At 51.3% G+C, this 21688-nt stretch overlaps 1 protein-coding gene across 9 annotated transcripts in view; it reads right to left on the bottom strand.

Moving 5' to 3' along the window:
• Nucleotides 1–20016, bottom strand: part of SEPTIN4 (septin 4) — a 42950-nt gene extending 22934 nt beyond the window's left edge. The window contains exons 1-3 of one of the 9 annotated variants that reach the window (XM_077311805.1): nucleotides 17447–20016; nucleotides 15098–15142; nucleotides 13506–13513 (exon numbers count right to left, since the gene is read on the bottom strand). In XM_077311805.1, the coding sequence (XP_077167920.1) occupies nucleotides 13506–13513; nucleotides 15098–15142; nucleotides 17447–19877 (2484 nt within the window). In that variant the 5' untranslated portion in view covers nucleotides 19878–20016. Of the gene's footprint in view, nucleotides 1–1802; nucleotides 2033–9315; nucleotides 9598–9642; nucleotides 9830–13401; nucleotides 13514–15097; nucleotides 15143–17446 lie in introns of those variants that run through there. The other 8 variants (XR_013226777.1, XR_013226778.1, XM_077311802.1 and 5 more) reach the window with 8 other exon arrangements.
• Nucleotides 20017–21688: the final 1672 nt, after the last annotated feature.

Genomic DNA, 21688 nt, shown 5'->3' with positions numbered 1-21688 from the left:
GACGACTGTAAAAGAACGGGGCTGAACAATCCCACTGGCAACTTTATAAATGCAGAATTTTCAAAAGGGCGTGTGTGTGAATGAAGCCCACAGACAGATTTGGTTGTTAGAATAAATAACCCTGGCCCTAGCTTCCTTTTCTCTGTTGCTTGGTGGACAGGATGGGACTGAGGAGGTGCATGAAGGGGGGGGGCAGTCAATAAAGTAAGTGATGACTGTGAAATACAGAGAACAGGAAAGTGAAATGTGCCATGCTCGTGCTGACACTCCCAAACAAATGCCATTGGTGTCTGAAAACTCCAGGGCATCTTGATCAATCCATCATGCCCCCCCCCCATGTCTTTTTCAGCCTCCAGTGGTTCAAAAAAGGGGAAGAGAGATCTGTTTGTGGATATTCATGAAATTCCTCTGAGATTTGCATCCGTCAGCATTTGACAAATTTTGGCCATGCCTGCATCTACCCCGTGTCTGCATCTGCCAATGGCAAGGATGCTTCTGAACATGCAATGATCATTCGAGACATCTTTGCAGGCATTGGGGCTTAAGCAAAGGTCACGGGGCCAAAAAACAGTCCTCAAGAAATCGGCACTCGCTCATGGCATTTATAACCTGAGCAGTTTCATCCCTTGCTACCGAGGCTGGCCAGGAGAAGAACAGATTTTTTAAAGAATCTCAAAGTACGTTAACTTGCTGCAAAAATGAGTCCCTGGGCCTTTGAGTCCACTGTCACCCACCACAGATCGCAGCCCAGTTTAGTCAGAAACCTGCCTAAGCAGACTTGAATTCACATGAAGCTGCCTGACACCAAATTCAACGCTGTCTACTCATAGACCGTTTATGCATTGGGAACTTCACTGCCCCAGTTCCCGTGCAGGAACACAAATCGTGGGCAGATGAGGTGCACGGGGTCAAATGCTCTCCCATGTGGGTGCAGGAAGAGGAGGGGCAACCTGCCACTTCTAAAACTCCAGCCTGCAGCCCAGCATGAAACCTCCAGTGCATAAACGGTCATTCTGGCACAGCTACCCCAGTTCTCAGGTCTTTCCCGTCACCAACTGCCTGGTCCTTTTTAACTGGAGATGCCTGGGATTGAACCTGGGACCTTCGGCACGCCAAGCAGAAGCTCTTCCGTTGAGCCACAGCTCAATGGGCTTAGAAGGGTATAACTCTGTTTAGGATTGCCCAGCCAAAATTGGAAGCTGGCCAAGGGATGTGCCACGCTGTATACCAAAACCAGCCGTTTGTGGCCCAAAATATACTAGACTTTTGTGGCATGAATTTATCTCGGTGTCGTTCAATAGGCTCCTTTGTGCGGCACTCCCTTTGGAGAGCTTCCTGGGGGCCAGAGATTGGTTCTGAACCGGCTCCTAAGGACAAGAAGGCAGAGGAAGGAACTCCAAGAGGGACAGCCCAGCCGGCAGCGGGGAGAAAAGGACACCTGCTGCAAATAGCTTCATCTCTCCAACTTGCAAAGGTTTAGGAGAGCCCAGCCGGGTCACTCCAGTGGGTTGCTGTTCAGAGAGATGGCCAGAAGCAGCCCTTACCCCCACCAGTAACCTCTAGCCAACAACCACCCCCTTCCCGCAGCCAGACTCCAGATAAAGCTGACGATGGAGTTGCTGCTACCACTTCTGTCTCCGTAAAGATCTGGGCACAGGGAGTGGATTGGCCCCATGTACAGAAGGAGTTCCCTGCTAATGTAGGATCTATCTTTGGGTCTAACAATACCAAATGCTGCCCCAGAATCCAGCTTTCTTTGCCTCTAGCCTCCCACCCCAACCCCTCCAGTTCCGATACCGTACCTTCCCCTCGTTCTCTGGCTCAGAGATGTACGAAGCCATTTCTCACTCCGAACTAAGCCGCAAATGGAATATTTTGCTACAGGGCTTGTAAATTAAAGGGAGCTAGGATGGAAGGGGAGGGGAGGCAGAACAGCCACTGATATTTGCATAACCACGCCCTCCACCATTCCTGCATTCGCTCAGGCCAGTGTTTTGACACAGAGGGAGCCAGAAGGATAGCACTCTGGCTGCCTCCCCGAGGAAAATCCATTCTTTCAGCTCGGCCTGCTCTGAAATCTGGAGTTTTAATTTCGGCTAGACCTCTGACCCCAACCCGGCGTGCGAAACAGGGCTCTCCGGCATCGAAAGCAGAATGTCTTTGAGCAAGTGCAGAGTGCCGCTCGGAGGGAGCGTAAAATTTCTCAAGCGATATATGCCGGAGTTCCAGATTGGGAAACATCCTCCATATCTGCAGACCCTGTTCCCTGGATGGGTGAGGCTCTGGAGATGCCTTGAATTCACTCGCGAAGAAGCTGAGGTCTTGCAAAGTTCTCTCGGCACCAAGGACTAAGCCATAAAGGGTAGCCAAGTTGCGTACAAGAGCACAGAGATGCTAATTGTACACCCCAAGCGGTATGCTGCCTTCTGCTACGGATGTGGGTATTCTTTCTCTCCATAATCTCTCATTTGGGGCTCTCCTGGCATAGCCTGCAGGCAAATGAACTAATAAAGGAACAAAGAGCCTCGCAAAACTCGTTGAGCCAGAATGGCTAGATGGAACGTCAACTGGTTACAGGCCCCGGAGTTGATTCATCATGTGCCAGTTAATCAACTGACAACATATATTTTCCATAGGACCAAAACCTTAATATAGATACCTTTCTCAGATAAGCATGCACACCAGCTCTACCAGATCTGTCCAAAGATGTTCCAGCATCTTCCTTCCAAGAGAACCTAACCACATGAGCCTGAGAATTCCTAAGAAGGCATAATTAGAATGCAGCACTCAATCACTTGCTCACAGGGATGCGACAGGAAGAAAGGCCTAGTACTCTTCAACGTTTGAGTAATGTGTTTAAACTACTTGTAGAACGATATGGGCTAGATATCGGGGGGGGGGGGTCACAGTGCAAGGAGTTCAGCAATGGAATTGACTGCCTACAGAGGTGGTGAGCTCCCCCTCATAGGTAGTCTTCAAGCAAAAGCTGGACAGATCTTAATGAAGGATGCTTTAGGCTGATCCTGCACTGAGCAGGGGGTTGGACTGGATGACCTCTATGGCCCTCCCAATTCCAGGATTCTAAGCAGTGGCTGGACAGATGCTTATCCTGGATGCTTTAGGCTGATCCTGCATTGAGCAGGGGGTTGGACAAGATGGCCTGTCTGGCCCCTTCCAGCTCTAGGATTCTATGGTACTATTTTTAGCAGTGACTTAGAAGAAGGTGTGGAGGCAATCCTTATCAAATTCACAGATGAGATAAAAGCGGGAGGGACACCTAACCCTTTAGAAAATGGAAATGAAATTCCAAATGACCTTGATGTACTGGAACGATGGGCTGAAACAAAGAAAATGAAACTCAGCAGTGAACAAAACCAAGTCATGCGTTTCGACAAAAATAATCAAATGCATAGGTATGGGAGGGGTGACATGTGGTTGGCCAACTGTACCTGTGCAAAGGATTCTGGGATTGCAGTCCATCCCGAGCCAAGCAAGAGCCAGAAAAGGATGCCACTTTCTCAAAAGGCCGATGTTATTGAAGACTGCATTAAGAGAAGCAAAGTATTTCAGCCAAGGCTTCCCAACCTTGTTGTACTATGGTACAACATGGTAACTCGAAGGCAACGCTACCATGATGTGGGGGTTTTCAAAATGGCGGCTGGGGAGAGCCACTCTGTGCCTGCCATTTCCGGCTCCAAGAGAAGAGGAAAGAAAAGGCTTGTGCGTCTAGATAATCCATCGTGTGGAATGAGCATTTGACTCCACAAACATCTGAACCTGCAATCCCATTTCGGAAGAAAGTCAACTTGTGTTACCCAGACGGCAACAAAGCTTTCGACCGTGCGGATCACGAAACGCTAAGGCGGGTTTAAAAAAAAAATGTGCGTACCATGGTAGCAGACTATTTTGATACACATTATGTATTCCAGAAAACAGGTGGAACATGGAGAAAGAGAGTGGTTTCCTATTGGCAAAGATGTCAGACTAGGATGTATTTTATCACCCTAATCTCTTCGATCTATATGCAGAACGTCTCCGAAAGAAAGCGAGATTAGATGGAAGGTGGAGCCAAAACCGCTGATAAAGGAACATTGTAATATGCAGATGACACACCACATTACAGGCAGAAAATAATGGAAGACTTGAAACAGCTCCTGCTGGAGGCTAAAGCAGAAAGTCTCAGTGCAGGATTATAGCTGAACATCCAGAAGTTAAAAAAAGTAATGATTGCTGGGGAACTTCAAGGTTGACAGCGAAGGAATTGAAACGGTTTAAGTTTGGCCCCATTATAGAATCATAGAAAGAATCATAGAGTTGGCAGGGGCCATACAGGCCATCTAGTCCAACCCCCTGCTCAACACAGGATCAGCCCTAAGCATCCTAAAGCATCCAAGAAAAGTGTGTATCCAACCTTTGCTTGAAGACTGCCAGTGAGGGGGAGCTCACCACCTCCTTAGGCAGCCTATTCCACCCACCTCGGTCACCCTAGGAGAAGGCAAGAGTCACTGGGAAAGACAGAAATGCTAGGAAAAGTTTAAGGCAGCAGGAAAAGAGGAAAACCCAATACGAGATGGAATGGCCTACCTATTCCATGCACCTGGTGGAACAAGCCCCCAGAGGACATCAGGGCCCAGACGGAACTTGAACAGTTCCGCAGGGCCTGCAAAAGGGAGCTCCTCCACCAGGCATTTGGTTGTGGTCCACCTGTACCATCACTTTCCAAGGTCCCGACCCCCAGGTTGAGAACCACTGGTTTAGACTTTCTGCAGTCTCCCAGCAGCAGCTGAGCATCAAGGTGTCAGCTTTGGTCTCGGGGGAAGGGGGGGGAGAGTCTTAAACATCTTGGTCCCTACTTGCTCGAGAGTCTGCCATCCCTCCCAGGTTACATCCCCTGCCGTTTAACGAATGTCCTCATGCACCGCTTGAGCCACGAAGGATCGCTCCCCAGTTGTGAACCGTCCTTCCTTCTGGGCTCATTGCAATCCACTTTCCCAGTCTACAGCCCGGCTGCTACACTCTGTTGCCACTCAGAAGGTCAATATCATTCAACAAACAAACTTCAAAGGGAGACTCCGTTGTGAAAACACCCCGGTTAGCATTCATCAGGAAACATTTCGCTCTCTCATTAACCCTCGTTAAGGACGGTGGATTCCAGGCACAAACGGCAGGTGTTGGCACGAATCAGCTCAGCAAGTCGAGCGAGATTGCATTTCCGCCAATTAACGCCGATGCAAACTGCCCCTTTGCGCATATGTTTGAGCTCGGCTTCGATGCTATTTCTCACGTTCCCATTGACTTTTAAACCCACTATTTTGCACTTCCCTCCCTCTTTGAGAGACGGCTTGGTGGCGTGGGTAGGATGGCGGATTTCTAACCTGGCGAGCCGAGTTTGATTCCTCGCTCCCCCCACATGCAGCCAGCTGGGTGACCTTGGGCTCGCCATGGCACTGATAAAGCTGTTCTGACCGAGCAGTGATATCAGGGCTCTCTCAGCCTCACCCACCCCACAGGGTGTCTGTTGTGGGGAGAGGAAGGGAAGGTGATTGGAAGCCGCTTTGAGACTCCTTCGGGTAGAGAGAAGCGGCATATAAGAACCAACTCTTCTTCTTCTGCAGTAATATCAGGGCTCTCTGAGCCTCACCTCCCTCACAGGGTGTCTGTTGTGGGGAGAGGAAAGGGAAGGCGACTGTAAACCACTTTGAGCCTCCTTCGGGTAGAGAAAAGCGGCATATAAGAACCAACTCTTCTTCTTCTGCAGTAATCTCAGGGCTCTCTCAGCCTCACGTCCCTCACAGGGTGTCTGTTGTGGGGAAAGGGAAGGCGAATGTAAGCCGCTTTGAGGCTCCTTCCTTTTTTTCAGCACCGATCCATTTGCGTGGACCCAGGGGTACGAAACCATGTGAGTGACTTAGAAAAGGCAAACCTTTCAAAGACATTACCCCAGAAACCGTGTCTTTCCTAGTGGGGCACTATCACTGAAAGTTCAGGGCACAACCAACAGCCATGGAAGGAATAATTCCCGAAACTGTGGCCCCCGAGAGAACTGCTAGCGTGCCAGAAGAAATCAATTCAGAGAAAGAGAGCCCAAAGTTCCCGCCCTGAGGCTGACCGCCGCATCTCTGCACGAGTTGTCACTTTGGTCTTCTCAATAGCCGAAGAGCCCCTGCTGGAGGTGAATAATTCTGTCATCCCTTCGAAAACGGTCAGCAGCGCAGAGAGATACAGCGGGGTGACATGCCCTCTTGAGCAGAAGGGGGTCAGGCAGAAACACAGTTGGCAGACTCCTCGGAAGGAGGGTTGTTCTTAAGCAGCCTCACAGTGAAGCACTCCAGATATGAGTTAATACCCCCCCCAAAAAAAAAAGATGCAAAAGTTTGGGAAACAATGAAAGGGATTAAGAATCTCTTGTCCTAACCTAGATAGCCCAGGCTAGCTCATCAGATCTCATCAGATCTCAGGTAACAAGAAGAGTCCACCCTGCTTAATACCTGGAGGGAGACCAGCAAGGTAGTCCAGGGTTGCTACACAGAGAAAGGCCATGGAAAACCACCTCTGTATGCCCCTTGCCTTGAAGAACAATAAGAGTTGGTTCTTATATGCCGCTTTTCTCTACCCGAAGGAGTCTCGAGGTGGTTAACATTTGTCTTCCCTTTTCTCTCCCCACAACAGACCCCCTGTGAGGGAAGTGAGGCTGAGAGAGCCCTGATATTACTGAAGAAGAGTTGGCTCTTATATGCCACTTTTCTCTACCGCTTTTCTCTACAGTCACCTTCCCTTTCTCTCCCCATAACAGACAACCTGTGAGGCTGAGAGAGCCCTGATATTACTGCTTGGTCAGAACAGCCCAAGGTCACCCAGCTGGCTGCAGGTGGAGGAGGAGCGGGGAATCAAACCCGGCTTGCCAGATTAGAAGTCCACACTCCTAACCACTACACCAAACTGGCCCAAGGGGGTCTCTGTAAATCAACCGCACTTTCTAACAACAAGGATGTCTTCTCCAGTCAATCTCAATTGTTTCCAAGGCATGCCTAAAACCAAATTTTGACCAGAGAGGAATGGGTCATTAACGGGCAGCTTGCCACAAGTGGATTGTCCGTGTGGTCAAGTGGGCACAAAATTGGCATTAGCACAACCCGTTTGTGCAGCCTTTTTCTAATTTTTTTTAACCCACTGACTCATTTCCCCGACAATATGCTTTTTGAAAAAAGTATGATGGTATGCAAATTCCATTAGCCCAAAATGTCTGATTGCAAAATTCTCAGTTTTCATTCCCACCATTAATCTTAAACTTTAATTCAATAAATAATATTAAAGGTGAAGTTGTCCATTCTGGGACTTTGGTTTCCTAGAAAGCGCAATCACACCAACATTGTAGTTTGGGGGGTGGGGGGTGGGATAGGGATCACTATTTTGGCAAGGAAATTTCAGTAAAGCCAAGCCTGGCTGATCACCTCTGCTCAGAATTTCAGCATTTGAGCCATTCCCTTGGGAGAATTAGAAAAATGTGACGACCTGGCAGGAACTTCTGCGTGATGCCAAAAGGAGAGGTTTGTTAATCTTGCTGGGCACAGCAAAAGCATCTGGTTAAGAAAATACATTTCATCCAAAGAACAAAAGGGTGATGTTTTGCAAGGGTGTGTGTGACAAAAAAACAGAGGCAGCAGAATCCTGCAAGGCTTCCAAAGAGCTGCTTCATCCAACCACATGAAGAGAAGATACCATGAAATTCCTGTCCTACCAGACTGCCTGATTTCAAATACATAGAAGAGTTGAAGAAGAATTTGCTTTTTCCACCCCGCTTTTCACTACCCAAAGGAGTCTCAAAGTGCCTTCCCTTCCCCTCCCCACAACAGACACCTTGTGAGGTAGGAGGAGCTGAGAGACCTCTGAGAGAACTGCCCTGTGAGAACAGCTCTAGCAGGACTGTGACCAGCCCAAGGTCACAAAGCCAGCTGCACAGTGAATGAGGGTGACTCTAGAGCAGTGTTTCTCAGCCTGGGGGTTGGGACCCCTTTGGGGGTCGAACGCCCCTTTCACAGGGGTCGCGGCAGGGCAAGCAGCTTGGCCGGGGGGCGCCATCCACACAACAACCTTGTGGGGTAGATCGAGATAGAGCGTTCATCTGTCTGGAGCAACGGAAAAGAGTGAGATCGGCATGGTGGGACAAGAGGCAGAACCGAACTGAGAAACCCCGGGGGGGGGGACAATTTATATACAATCACAAGCAATGGATCTTCACGCCATTGGTCAGTTTCGGTTGGCAGTGCTCTGGAGTCACACAGGGCCTTAACGCTGCCCATTGCCCATTTTAAGGGGGCGGCCGTTCTATTTTGCTCAGAATGCCCCATTCAGCAGGGGGTAATAACTTAGGGCAGGGGTAGTCAACCTGTGGTCCTCCAGATGTTCATGGACTACAATTCAGACGAGCCCCTGCCAGAAAACGCTGGCAGGGGCTCATGGGAATTGTAGTCCATGACCATCTGGAGGACCACAGGTTGACTACCCCTGCCTTAGGGAACATTGATGGTCCCCCCATCCAAGAACTAACCAAACCTGCTCAGTTCCCAAGATCTGTCGAGGGCTCCAAGAGACTCAAAGCCCGACGAAATGTGCGCCAGGCTGCCGCGCATCTTTGGACTGTTACTGATGGTGGTGGTTTTATGTTCCCGACGTGTGGAACATGATTGCATCCGATTGCACCCAAAGAGGTAAGCTCTCTGTGGTGAATGACACACCAGGCCAGGGTCACCCCGGGTAGTTCTCAACAAGCACCTGGCACAGAATCCCATTCAATTAAAATTAAGCAATTTTAAGCATGATTGACATTTTCAGGGGTTTGGGGGGGGGGTTTGCCATTTCCAGCTGAGTTACAGCACACGCGCGCACACATACAGAGATAAGTTTCTGGCTCAGAAGCCCCTCTGGCTCCCTTTCCACCCACCCGTGCGGCCACGGCCGTGCCAAGAAAGGCACTCGGCACATGCTCCGGGTCTCTTTCCTTTGCAATGACTACGCCTGCCGCCTGCCGGCGCTGCAAAACCGGGGAGAGGGGAGAGGGCGAAGCGTTGCGCCCCCTGCCGGCCCGCCACCTCCTGCCCCAGCGCGGCCTCTGCAGGCCAACCCGGGCAAGAGCCTGCGCGGCCCCCGCGGCTGGAGCATCGGGCGGCTCCGGCGGGCTGGCCAGGGGCAGCGTAGCCGCATCGAGCCCGCACAGGCGCATCGGCCGCCCTGCGAAGGGCGCGCGTCTCCCGCGGAGCGCGCCCGGCCGACCCCGGCTCCGGAGTGACTCCGGTGCCGGCCCATCCATCCCCTTACCATCAGCCACGGCTCGGCTCGGCGGGTCTCCTCCTGGCCGCTGCTCCCTCCGCCCGGGCGAGGCTCCTTCGCTCTCCTTCGCTCTGCCAGGCCGGCGCCGGAACAGAGCAGCCGAGCCAAGCTGCGGGCAGGCGGGCCGGGCGCTCATGTGATCGGCGGAGGGACGGGCGGGCGGGGGAGCAGCCGGCTCCGCAGCCCGGGACGGAGCCGCGTCGGGAGCGCGCCAGGGCCGGCGGGGGCACGGGCCAAGGGCGGACGTGCACGCTCAGCGCCCCTGGGCATGTGCCCAGTGCGGGACAGACTTGGGCATGGGCGCTGTGGCTTTACCTCTCTGCAGCAGGAAGCGCTCTTGGGCATGGGCAACGCGGCATCCTCTAAGCCCACTTGCGCAGGTGGCAGCCCAGGGCATGTGCGGAGTACATGAGAAAGGTCCCCATAAACGAGCATGACAAGGTTTTGGCCACCTCGCAGCTGGAGCGTAGCAAATTCTCACAACCCACAAACAGGCTGGGGGGTTGCGGGACAACCTGAGCTGCCTTGCAGACTCCTCTCTCTTGAACTGCAAGGGAAACCGGCAAGACCAGCCCAAGAGATGAGAAAGGCAGGTGGGAGCCTGCCTGGGAACCTGTGGGCTCCCACCCCTCGAAATCTGAGAGAGGGCGCAGGGAAGGTTCCCTTGAGAGGCGGAGGGCCGCTGTGGATTGCTAAATCTGTCCTGCGTCCAATGAATGTCAGGATTACTGAGGATTAGCCTCGGAGACCTTCCGGGAGCTCCTGTGCGTTTTTTTTCCTGCAGCAACAGTTCCCAAGCATGGAGTACAAAGGGAAAAACCCCGAGGGGGAGACCCCCCCCCCCCGTTTTGCACTGTTAAGACATGCTGACTTGTGAGAGTTGTCAAAGGAGATAATCGTCTGGTAGCCAAAGCAGAAAAGCCTCATAGCAGCCAGAAGAATATCCTGTCCAGAACCCAAATTGGAAGGATCAGGTTCTTCATGCAAGGCCCAGGAGCTTAGAAAGTAGCTGTGTGCATGCATTCTGCACTGCAACCAATTCACAGAATCCTAGAGTTGGAAGGGACCTCCAAGGTCATCGAGTCCAACCCCCTGCAGACTGGGGGTTGCAGAACCGCTCCCCCACTCAATTCCAAGAGGGGGACGGTGTCCTTTCCCTTGCCATCTTTTCCTCCCAAGCCTCCACAGCCTTTTCCGGAACCAGGGCATGATGCCAAAAAGTAGCCCTGTTGGAAGGAGGAACAGCCTGGGCAAAGGTCACATGAGGGCTAAACAGCCAGGGAAGCATTAGAGCCCCCACTGTTCGCTTCTTCCTTGCAAATTAACTCTGCCCCCCTCCAATGGCTGCATTTCAGGAATTTTGCAAAAATTAAATCGGGGAGCCCACATCTGCCAGCATCGGATCATTCTGGCCCACAGACGGAGCTTCCCTGTTGCTTTGCAGCTGTCCGCTCAAGAGTTTCCCTTCCCCTCGCTGCACTGAAGGACAAAGAGGGGGGTCTGTCTTGGAATCCATGGGCAGACTTTGCATTTGAAAGCTTCGGAGGGGCTGAGAGGGCCCAGGCGGGGCGATTCTCAAGCAGCACTTCCTGCGAAGGGGGGGAGGCTGTGGCCAGAGGCTACCCACTGAGAGCTATAATTATCCTTGGAGGCCACGTTTATTTTGGGGACTGGCCCGATTCCCAAGGTTGCTGTTTCCTTCTCAAAGACTGCTCCAAGATGGGATAGCCTGGCCCTAGCTGTGGTCCAGAATGTAGGGTAGAAAAGTTCTTGCCCAGGAATGTGGGCAACTGGGGATGGCCCCTTCTGGCCTTTCCTTTTAACCCTCGTTTTCACTGGCCAGGCATAGAAATGTATTTCAGAATCATAGAGATGGAAGGGGGCAGACAGGCCGCCTAGTCCACCCCGCTGCTCAATGCAGGGTCAGCCCAAAGCATCCGCAAGAAGTCTCTGTCCAGCCGTTGCTTGAAGACGGCCAGTGAGGGGGAGCTCACCCCCTCCCTAGGCAGCCAATTCTATTTATTATTATTATTATTAATTATTGTACGGCGTGTATCAAGTAGCCAGGAGATCCTCGAATCGTCTGGCAGCCAGGCAAGGGACGTTCCAAGGTGATTTGCCATTGCTTGCCTCAACCTCATGACCCTTAGTGTTCCGTGGAGGTCGCCCACCCAAATATTAGCCAGGCCAACCCTGCTTCACTTCTGAGATCGGACGCCATTCTGCACATGTTAGATAATGCACTTTCAATACACTTTGGAAGCAGATTGTCCGGTTCTGCACAGGAACATCCAGCCGCAAAAGGACTCTGAAAGTGTATAATCCAACGTGTGCAGAATGGGAGGTCAGAGGACTGCACCGCTGAACTACTCAGAGTGTTAAGAAAACCTTCACAATATTCAGCCAGTACCTTTTCGCCTATAATTTAAACCTATTATTGCAAGTCCTGCCCTCTGCCGCCCACAGGAACCCCTTCCTGCCCTCTGGTGACAGCCTTTCAGATACTTCAGGAGAGCCATCGTGTCTCCTCTCCACCTCCTCTTCTCCACACTGAACAGTCCCAAATCAGCCTTGCCTTGGAGGGCTCAATCTCCAGGCCCCGGATCATCCTCATCGCTCTCCTGTGCACCTGCTCCATTCTGTCCGTACCTTTTTGGGATCGTTATTTATTTCCATCAAAAAGCCTTCCTTTCTCAACAGGATTCAAGGCGGGTTAGAAGCACGATAGAACCGAACTGTTCACTCGGTCAATCACAAAACAGGCAGCGGTTGGAAGGACAGCAAACTTTAAATCTACCAGCAAAGATTCCGAGTGAAATAAAGCTATTTGGTCCCCCAGCAAGCAGATTACAAAACACAATGGCTTTTCCTGATCAGAGAGAAGTTGGGGGCGCACAGGAAAAGGGTGCAGCCAATTTTTAAAGGATTTTTAAAAAGTTTTGCTGATGGAGAAGTTTGGGGCAAATTGGGAGGGAAGGAGCACTTTGTATGGTTAGAGTAACAACCCTCCAGTGATCTCCCAGTAAATTGATCTCCAGGCAACCAAGATCCGTTTCCCCGGAGACAATGGCTGCTTTAGGGGGTGAAGTCTTATGCTCTGCTGAACACTTTGGGAGAAACGGCTGTATTGTGCTCGAAATACCAGTCAGACAAACCACCCTCTGCAGAATCCCAAACTGATAGCTTACTCAACAGTGCCACCTACAGTATAAACTCAGATTAACATGCTTTACTAATGTGTTTGTCACATGACCACAACACGCCCAGGGCTATTAGATCATCCTGGGCCCATTCTGCACACTTGCAATGCACTTCTGAAGTAGATTATCCTGTTCCGCACAGAAAAATACAGCTGCAAAAGCGTGCTGAAAGTGCATTATCCTATATGTGTGGAATGGACCCAGCTCAGCTGCCCACCTTGCTAAGAATCTGTGACCGAAGAGGGAAATAAGAACCTTATTCACTTCACCCAAGTAGGCAATTTCCTAATGCCCTGCTGGAATTTTGACATATATACACACAACCCCCAAACTCAGAATACAATAAAACGAATCCTTCCAACCACAGAGACCAGAGGTTGGAGAACAGAGATTTTTCCAACAGTTGTCTTTCCCAGGGCGTGCTATTTAGCAATATGATATTGTGGGGAAGGGGAACTATAGCATGCATTAAGAAACAGGGGGAGATGCGGCCCCCAAATGCCTACATGTTGCATTTGTTGGAGTGACAATAAAAATGATTGAATGAAAATGACCATTCACTAATCTCCGTGGTTTTTGGCACTTTAGCTTGAAGAACACAAGAGAGATGAAACTGACACTGGAGCTTTCCAATCAACAAAGTCAAGCAGCGCATGCAACAGAAGGGATTAAGAGTGAATTAAAACAAAACAAGCCCTATCTTAATGGGAGTAATCATGAATATAACACAAGTAAACCAACCAGTGGAACCAAAAACAAGATATGTACCTCCCTAACAGTCAGTCAGTCTTAAAACCACAAATGGAGCCGGAACATATTCTCGCTTAAATCTGGTAATGCACCATGCCTTCCCTGAGATGAGAATAGCCCTTACCTCCTTGAAGGCGGAGGCAAGGGAAAAACCGATCCAGAACACTTTGTATGTCACTTCGACCATTAAAATGTTGAAGATCACATTGCACGGAGGGCTTCTCTTACCTCTTCATCTGGAGGCGGGAGGTCCAAGGGAAGAGCCGTTCGCAGAGAGGATGAAGCCGGAGAGAGGAGCAAACAGAAGGCAAGAATCAGAAAGAGAGGCAAACCAGTTAGAGTCACACCCCAAAAAAGCAACTTCTAACAAGGGAGGGCTCAGGCTACTCTCCGAAGCTCCAATCACCAGAGCTGTTCTTGGAAAGTCCCACCAGAAGATGCCAGTACCAAGCTCCACGCATGCATCCTAATGCATTGGATTATCATGGCTTTCTTACAGGAAGGAGCCAACCCACCCTGCTTAGCTTCCAAGATCTCACAAACCTGCTCTAGCCGGGGCCATCCAAGTCAGAGCCTGCAAGTGCAAAACTGAAATTCCTCCCTTGAACCTGCTTCAACTTGCTTGAGCCTGTCCTCCCTTGAACCTGCTTGAACCTGTCACTTTTTTAGGGGCAGGGGCTTTTCATGGGTGTCATTTATCAGGTTCTGAGGGCAGCTTTAATAGCTGGACTTTTTTGTGAAGTCTATGTTTGTTAATCTGTTGCCCGCCTTGGGTCCCAACTGCTTGGGAGAAAGGCAGGACTTGAGATGTCTTTAATAAGCAGCTATGCAGAAAGAGGATGGTTGTGTGCATTCGAGTGTAGTGAAGATTTGCACACCAGAAACAGTGAGGTCGGTCTGTTAAGTCACAAGGTTTGGGTTAATTCATTAGCCCCCTCACTTAGAAACCAGCTAAGTAATCAATAAACTAATCTTTCTCTCTTGACAATCCTCCAAGCAGTGAAAACTGGGTTTTTTTTGTGTCTGTAATTTTTTTTGGGGGGGGGGTTAAAATTATTTTCTTGTGGGACATCCATCCAGCTAACAAGGTCAAACAAGAAGGAGGCAAAGATGTCTCAGCAAATTCAAATTAAAATGTTGAGGGCTATTTAACGTGTGACCTATGAGTAAGTACCCAGATGCTTGGGAAGCACATCTGGGCCCATTCTGCACACATTGGATAATGCAGTTTCAATGTGCGTTCGTACCTGGGTTTTCCTGTACAGAACAGGAAAATCTACTTCTAAAGTGCTTTGAGAGGGCATTATCAAGTGTGTGCAGAATGAGCCAGCTGGATTAACCTCATCCCGGTTAGCAAGCGCTTCAGGTGTCTATCCTCCGTAAAAAGCCGACAAACAGTTCACACAATCTCCTCCTCCCTCTAAGTTCACCTGGAGAAGCATCACCGCATATATAGACAGTCAATCAAACCACAATGAGATCATCAAAAAGCCTCGACGTCTTACCTGGTTTATAACTCCAGCTTGGAGTAAATGACAACAAGGTTTGGCTCCCCTGTTGCATAAAGGAATCTCTCAGGTTGGCTGGACTTCAAACTCATCCTGTCTCCTCCCCCCCCTCCCCCCGGCACTCCACAGCATGAAACGTTTTGTAAGTGCAAGAAACAAGAACAGGAAGAGCTCTTCCAGACAAGCCACCAGCCAAGGAGAATTTAAAGACATGGCCCGGGGAACAGTGCCACGATGAGCAAAGCTCCCAGAATATTTCTCCCTTGCTTTTTAATCTCCCCTGCTGGACTCTCCGTAGAGGGAAACACCCACCTTTAAGCCACCAGAGAACGTCCGTGTACATATCGTCAGAGACATCTGGAACGAAGACAGAGAGACAGAGAGACAGAGAGACCCATGAGAAACTGCAGTGCGGCACTGTGGGAGCAGGAATGGAGCCAGGCCACTGTTGTCTGCACGAGGTATTGGCCAGGATTCTCAGGACCGGGGCAGGGGCCAAAACAGCCAAGGAGCAGACCTTAGCTTGAAAATGGAGGGGACACCATCTGGGCCCTAAAAAGACACAGCAATGACCCAGCAGCTTAGCTTTTCCTTGTTAGCTGTGGCCCATCCCACACTTGGCCCTCCAAGAATAATAATAGCCCACCCTTCTCTATAGACTCAGGGTGGGTAACATCAGATAAAACAATGATACATAGATAAACAGTTTAAAACTAAATAATTAGGTTTTAAAACCAGATTTTAGGAGGTTGCCCAAGATACCAGGAGGCTGGTATAGCACCACTAGGGTCAGCTGCTGAATTAATTTGGGAGATTTTTTTTTTATAAGAGCAAAAGGGAGGATTGCCTTTTGGATTTCGGATCAAGCCTGGTCCGGTCGGCTGTCCCAGCATGCTTTGCGCTCTGCAGCCCTTCCAACCCCCCCAGGCAGCAACAACGCAGGTCATTTGCCTGCTGTGACCCCGTTCCGTTTCCAGCCAGTTGCTCATTGGGTGTTCACAAAGTAGGTGCAACAGAGAGCGCTGGGTAGTGGGTGGCAGAATGCCTCTGGACATGGATGTTTCATTGAACTACCGGGGCGAGGAGTCATCAATAGACAAGCCCTCTCGACACAGTTTTCCCTAAGGCCTTCAAAAGGCAAGCCAAAAGATCCTCAATGACGCTAGAAAAGGGATGGTTATTCAGACTGGAGCAGGGGTACTGTTCTGTGGCCCAGAGGGTCGGACCAGAACCAAGGGGATGAAATTAATTCAAAAGAATTTTCGGCTAATCATCATCATCATCATCATCATCGTTAACAACAATTACATCCGGAATTGGTTCCTGACAGTTAGAGTGGTTCCTCAGCTTCTTCGGGAGGTGGCAGGTTCTCCTTCTTTGGAAGTTTTTAAGCAGGGGCTAGAGAGCCATCTGACAGAAATGTTAATTCCATGAATTTAGGCAGATTGTAAATAAGCGGACAGAAGGGATTGTGTCGGTGCTTGGCTCTTTATTTATTTATTCTATTTATATACTGCCCCCTCCCCCCGGAAGCTCAAGGCGGTTTACATAAAACGTATAAACAATACATGGAACAATCCATAACATGTAAATAACCGTAACATAAATACTAAGAACTGATAATTGTAACAGTGCAAACAATGCAATAGTGAAAACAGGTCCAGAGCGCTCTGGTGGAGTTCTGGGAGGGAGGGAGCAAGGACCCTTCAGACTTTGTTGGTTATGTCTGGTCTCAACCAAGTGCCTGGAGGAAGAGCTCCTTTTTGCAGGCCCTGCAGAACTGTTTTAGCTCTGTCAGGGCCCTGATCGCCTCCGGGAGCTCATTCCACCAGGTGGGGGCCAGGACAAAGAATGCTCTGGCCATCTTGTGGCCATTTCCTGCATTCTGCAGGGGGTTGGACTAGATGACCTTGGAGGTCCCTTCCCAACTCTATGATTCTATAACACCAGTCCCCCCCCGTGTGATTTTCCTGGTCTCAAATGACTCTTGGAGCCACATGACCCACTTGGGAAATAGATAAGCTCTTTCTATTGCTTACGTATTTACAAACACACAGGATATACAGCAGCTCCAGACAACTGTTTGGAACTGGAGAAATGTCACGGAGGGGACAGGATTAAACCTGTGCCAGCATGGTGTAGTGGTTAAGAGCAGCGTCATCTAATCTGGCGTGCTGGGTCCGATTCCCTGCTCCTCCGCATGCAGCCAGCTGGGTGACCTTGAGCTCATCACAGTCCTGATAGCTCTGTTCTGAGGAGTCCTGTGAAAGCTCTCTCGCCCCCTCTAGCTCACAGGGTGTCTGTTGTAGGGAGAGGAAGGCGATTGTAAGCCGTTTTGAGACTCCTTCGGGGAGTGAAAAGCAGAATATAAAAAACAATTCTTCTTTTTCTTCCAAAGCCTATCAAGTCCTTGCAGCTGCTACTTGCCCATAAAATAGATTTCAGGGAGATCCATTCACGGATTCCCCAGTATCTCAGCCAGCCCTAAGCCAGTGGTCCTTCCCACCTCTAGAGCCATGGCTGAGTGGGCAGAGCATCTGCCTTGCATGCAAAAGGTCCCAGAGAACTCCGTTTGAACCAAGCCCTCCCCGTGCACCTACTCATTTGCCTCACCCCCGCTCAGGGCGACACCCGGCCTCCACGCAGATCCTCAAAACATACCCACGAAAAAAGCACTAAACCTCGGAATCGACTTCCCTCGCCATAACTTGACCATGTCTTCTGCCTCGCGGGAGGGGCCAGCACGTTCTAGCCACTGGCCCCCTTGCCCTGGATCCACAGCTGTGGGCACCTGTTCTGGAGGTGCTTCCAACTTGGGCAAACCCGGACACACAATGGGAATATCGATCCACGAGGAATCCGAGGCCATCTCCGACTCGGGAGAATGCGACCTTCCTTCCATCTCTCCCGGAGGCTGCGGGGGGCTGGTAGACAGGCGCCCCGACACATCCGGGATTGGTGGGTAGCTGGACTTGCGGCCCGTGATTTCCAGAGGGGGCAGACTGCTCGATCGGCCGTGCATCCATTCCGGCGTTGTCGCGTCGCTGGGCTTCTGCCACATCCCTTCTGCGGCTGGCAGGCTGGTGTTCTGCTCACTGATCCAGTTGAGAACAAACGGGCTCGGGGTCTTTCTGCTTATCTCTTGGGGCGCAGGAGTTTGGGCATCCGCCTGGAGTAAGGGCCACCAAGGGGACTGCGGCCCATACTTAGCTAACGACCTTGGAGGCATTGGACCAGGGGGCCAGGTGACCTCCATGCGCGGCGAGGCCCGGGGGCTCGTATCTGCGTTCGGGTCAAGAGAACGCCTGGCGACTGGCTTGGTTTCCCTGCAAGGGGACGCCGAAGAGAACAGCTCCGTTTGGGTGGTCACGTTCCTTGAGAAAGGGCAAGGCTGGAGGAAACAGTCTTGCTTCAGCCCAGGAGGCTTTTTGGTTTCCCGGGAGAGTGAGCTTCTGTGGGGAATTTCAGACCCAACGGGGAGGGCGCGTGGGGAGGTAGCCTCCATCTCTAGATGGAGAGGGCACCGGTACTCCGATTCACTTTCTGGGTGGAAAGCAGGCTTGTAGGCTGACCAGTTTTCTTTCTGAAGGGAAACCCTCTGGTTAAGAGGAGGCCCTGCTTGGAGGGAGCCCCCGTGAGCCAGATCAGACCCTCTTTGGAGGGAACTCCTCCTCCGTTCGTTGTCAGTAGCCAGAGACCCCCTCTGAGGCAGCGTAGAGAGCAAATTCTTATGGGTCGCTTCCATCGCCTCATGGAGGGCACACCTGTAGTCAGACTCACTATCTGGGTGGAAAGCGGGTTTGTACCTCGGTTTGATCTCTGGCTGAGGAGAAACCTTGAGGGTGGCAGGGGGCGGGTGGGAGGTCTTGGCAGGCCCCCTGGCTTCGGAGGGGACAGACAACCTGGCAGGTGTTGGCACCTCTGTCCGAGGAGGTTCGCTTTTCATAATGGACAGCCTATAAACTGGCTCCGTTTGAGTGCATGCGTCTTTTGGGTTGAGGACATGTTTGCGGATGAGTTTTTTCGCCGGCTGAGGTAAATCGTGCTGCCCGGGTTCCAGCTGGACGGAGAGTCTGGGGGCTTGCGGGAAGTCCTTCCTCGGGTCAGCCGTCTGTGTCGATTCGTCCTTGGGGTTGACGATGGGCCTCGTATAGTGCTTGGCAGGCGGCGGAGGGGGGTCACTCTGAGGCGAGGGCCCCAACATTAACTTGTCCTCCACTGGGGACCGCCCTAATCTCGGGGCCGTTTCGGGCCCTGTCCGGATTCTCTGGCCCACCTCCTCCCGCTGGGAATTGAGGCCTTGCTGCATGGACAGCAGCATCCGGCTGGTGGTCATGGAAAACTGCCCTGGCATGAGGGAATACCTTCCACTCCGGTAGTCCAGAGCCCCCGGGGGCGAGAGGTTGGGGTCCCCCGGCCGTCCTCGCGGGGGGCCGTCGCTCTCTCGGAAACCGTGAGGCAGCCCGGTCCCTTGCCTCGAGGACTCGCTTTCCCGGCGGGAGGACGTGCTCGAAGGGACGTCGCTCCCCCTTGGCGGAGAGGCATGCCGCGAAAGGCTGCTGGGTTGCCTTTGAGAGGACGGCGGCGGCAACTCGCTCCCTCTTCGGAAAGAGGCATCCTGAGGGAGGTTGGCCCCTCGCGGGGCGGACTCTCTTCGGGCGGCCTCACTCCTTCTCTGGGGAGAAGGATTCTGGGAGACCTCGCTGGCTTGCCTCTGGGAAGAAACCCCCTGAGAGACCTCGCTGCCTCTGCGGGAAGAGGCGCTCTGGCTGACCTCGTTTCCCCTCAGGGACGAGCCTCGTTGGCCGCTGTCGTTTCCTCTTGGGGGAGAACTTCCTCGCCGGCTGTCGCTTCCTCTCGGGGGCGAGGTGGCTCTCGGGACCGCGCTTCCTCTTGGTGGGGGGCCGGTGGGCTGCAGGCTCATTCGGTGGTACTGGTGAGCGCTGGTGGGAGGCCAGTTGCTCCTGGGAAGGTCACTAGGCTTCCGGGGAGACGGGCTTCCGTCGTAGCCTCGTTGGGACGGGTGGCTGTGGGGCAGCTGGCTCGCCGGTTGGCCCATTCTACCTGCAGAGCTGTTCTCATTAGAGCCCATGACCTGGACATCTCCCTGGAGTTCTCCTGCAAGGTTGCTCTAGAACAGCTCAGGGTTGAAAAGCAGGAGATCTTGGCCCTTCATAAAGCCGTACGTTTCCCCAAAAGCATAGCAGTGGCTTTTTCTGGGTTCTCTGAGCTCTGCGCTAGCCTAGCAGGATCACAAAGCTGTGATGTCATTCTATTAGACTGTGACATCATCAAAAAAAAAATCCACCCACCGCATGCATGTCTGCTCAGAGGCGTTAGGGCAGCCGGCCTCCAAATGCCCAAAGCGCTAAACTGATTTCTGTCTTCAAATACCTCTGAAATTCCAAATAAAGTTGTACGTTTTCGAGATTTGGAAAGCAGAGGGTGTTTACAGAAGGACACTTGAAAGAGATAAAATCTTTTCTTAACCAAATCAATACAATTAATTGAAACAATAGCACACACCTGGCAGCTTAGGGTACATTTTTAAGGAAATGTCTTGGCTTCTGAGTCAGACGGCAGAAAAATCCAGAGAGTTCCAAAGTTACCACTCACAGTGGCTCACGACCTGCCCTAAGTTATCCTCACAACAATCCTGTGCAGTAGGCAAGACTGAAAGCTCAGGACTGGCCCAGGTCATCCAGCAAGCTCCCTCAGCAGAGCAGGGATTCAAACCCAAGTCTCCCACATCCTACTTTAACTTTTCAACCCCTGTGCCATTCTGGCTCCCCCCTGACCTTAAACAAAAGGACAAAATCCACTGTGCAAAGACAACACAAAAAGAATTATTACAAGGTGAAGCTTTTATCAAATGCTTTGAAAGCACAAACAATCCATCAAAATGTTCACAAGCTGTAGGAATGCCGCTGGGAATTCCAAAATCCAAATGAGGAACCAGTAAGTCCTGTGTTTCGCCTGTGAATGCTTCCTCAGTGGACCCCAACAACAACAAAAAAAAACACTGGTAAGACATTGAATCATGATCTGTTTACAACCAGTACGAGCTCTAAACGAAGCTGTCCATCATCAACAGTTGGACATGAAAAGCTTGCTGTTTTTAAGGATCAGACTTTCAAATGCATCAGTAGCCTTTACAACAACCCTGCCAGTTGGCCAAAGCTGTTTTCTCCTATTGGAAGAGAGAATGAAGGTTGAGAGAGGCGTGCCTAAAAACACCTGGTAAATTGACAGCACAGGAGCCAATCCCAGCTTGGAAAATTCAGAGCTTTAAGGGTACTTCCTCAGGAGGGCGGAGTTTGGGGAGGGCAAGATGGGATATCACTCTCTAGGACTTCCATTTCTTCTAGACTCTGTGGTACCATACAGTCCGCTCACCACCGCCCTCATTTCCTCCTGGGAGGTCTAGGCATTGATCTCTGTAGTCGATAGATGAGCAGTAATTTCAGGAGGACTGCAGGCAGCACCTTGAGGTTGGCAATGTTCGTTCACGGCTGCAGCAAGACTCAAAGAAGGTACTCAGCCTTGGAGACTCTCTTTGTTACTACCGCTTGGGTACTCCCAGAGGAAGGAGAAGGCGGAAGCATTCTGCCCATGCTCTGGGGCACTCTCCTCAGCCTCATATTCCTGCATCTGCCAGACTACCAAATTACAACTCTAATCCATTGCAGTGCTCGGAAAAGACAGGAGACGGTGCCTTCTTCCTCGCATCAAACTACCCCTGAGCCTCTGGGGAGGGCAGTATATAAATATGTTGTTGTTGTTGTTAGTTGCAAAGTCGTGTCCGACCCATCGCGACCCCATGGACAATGATCCTCCAGGCCTTCCTGTCCTCTTCCATTCCCCGGAGTCCATTTAAGCTCGCACCGACTGCTTCGGTGACTC

The sequence above is a fragment of the Paroedura picta genome, chromosome 15 (assembly GCF_049243985.1).
Source record: "Paroedura picta isolate Pp20150507F chromosome 15, Ppicta_v3.0, whole genome shotgun sequence".
Taxonomy (NCBI): domain Eukaryota; kingdom Metazoa; phylum Chordata; class Lepidosauria; order Squamata; family Gekkonidae; genus Paroedura; species Paroedura picta.
The sequence above is the reverse complement of the archived record's forward strand: the minus strand, read 5'-3'. Positions and strand labels throughout refer to the sequence as shown.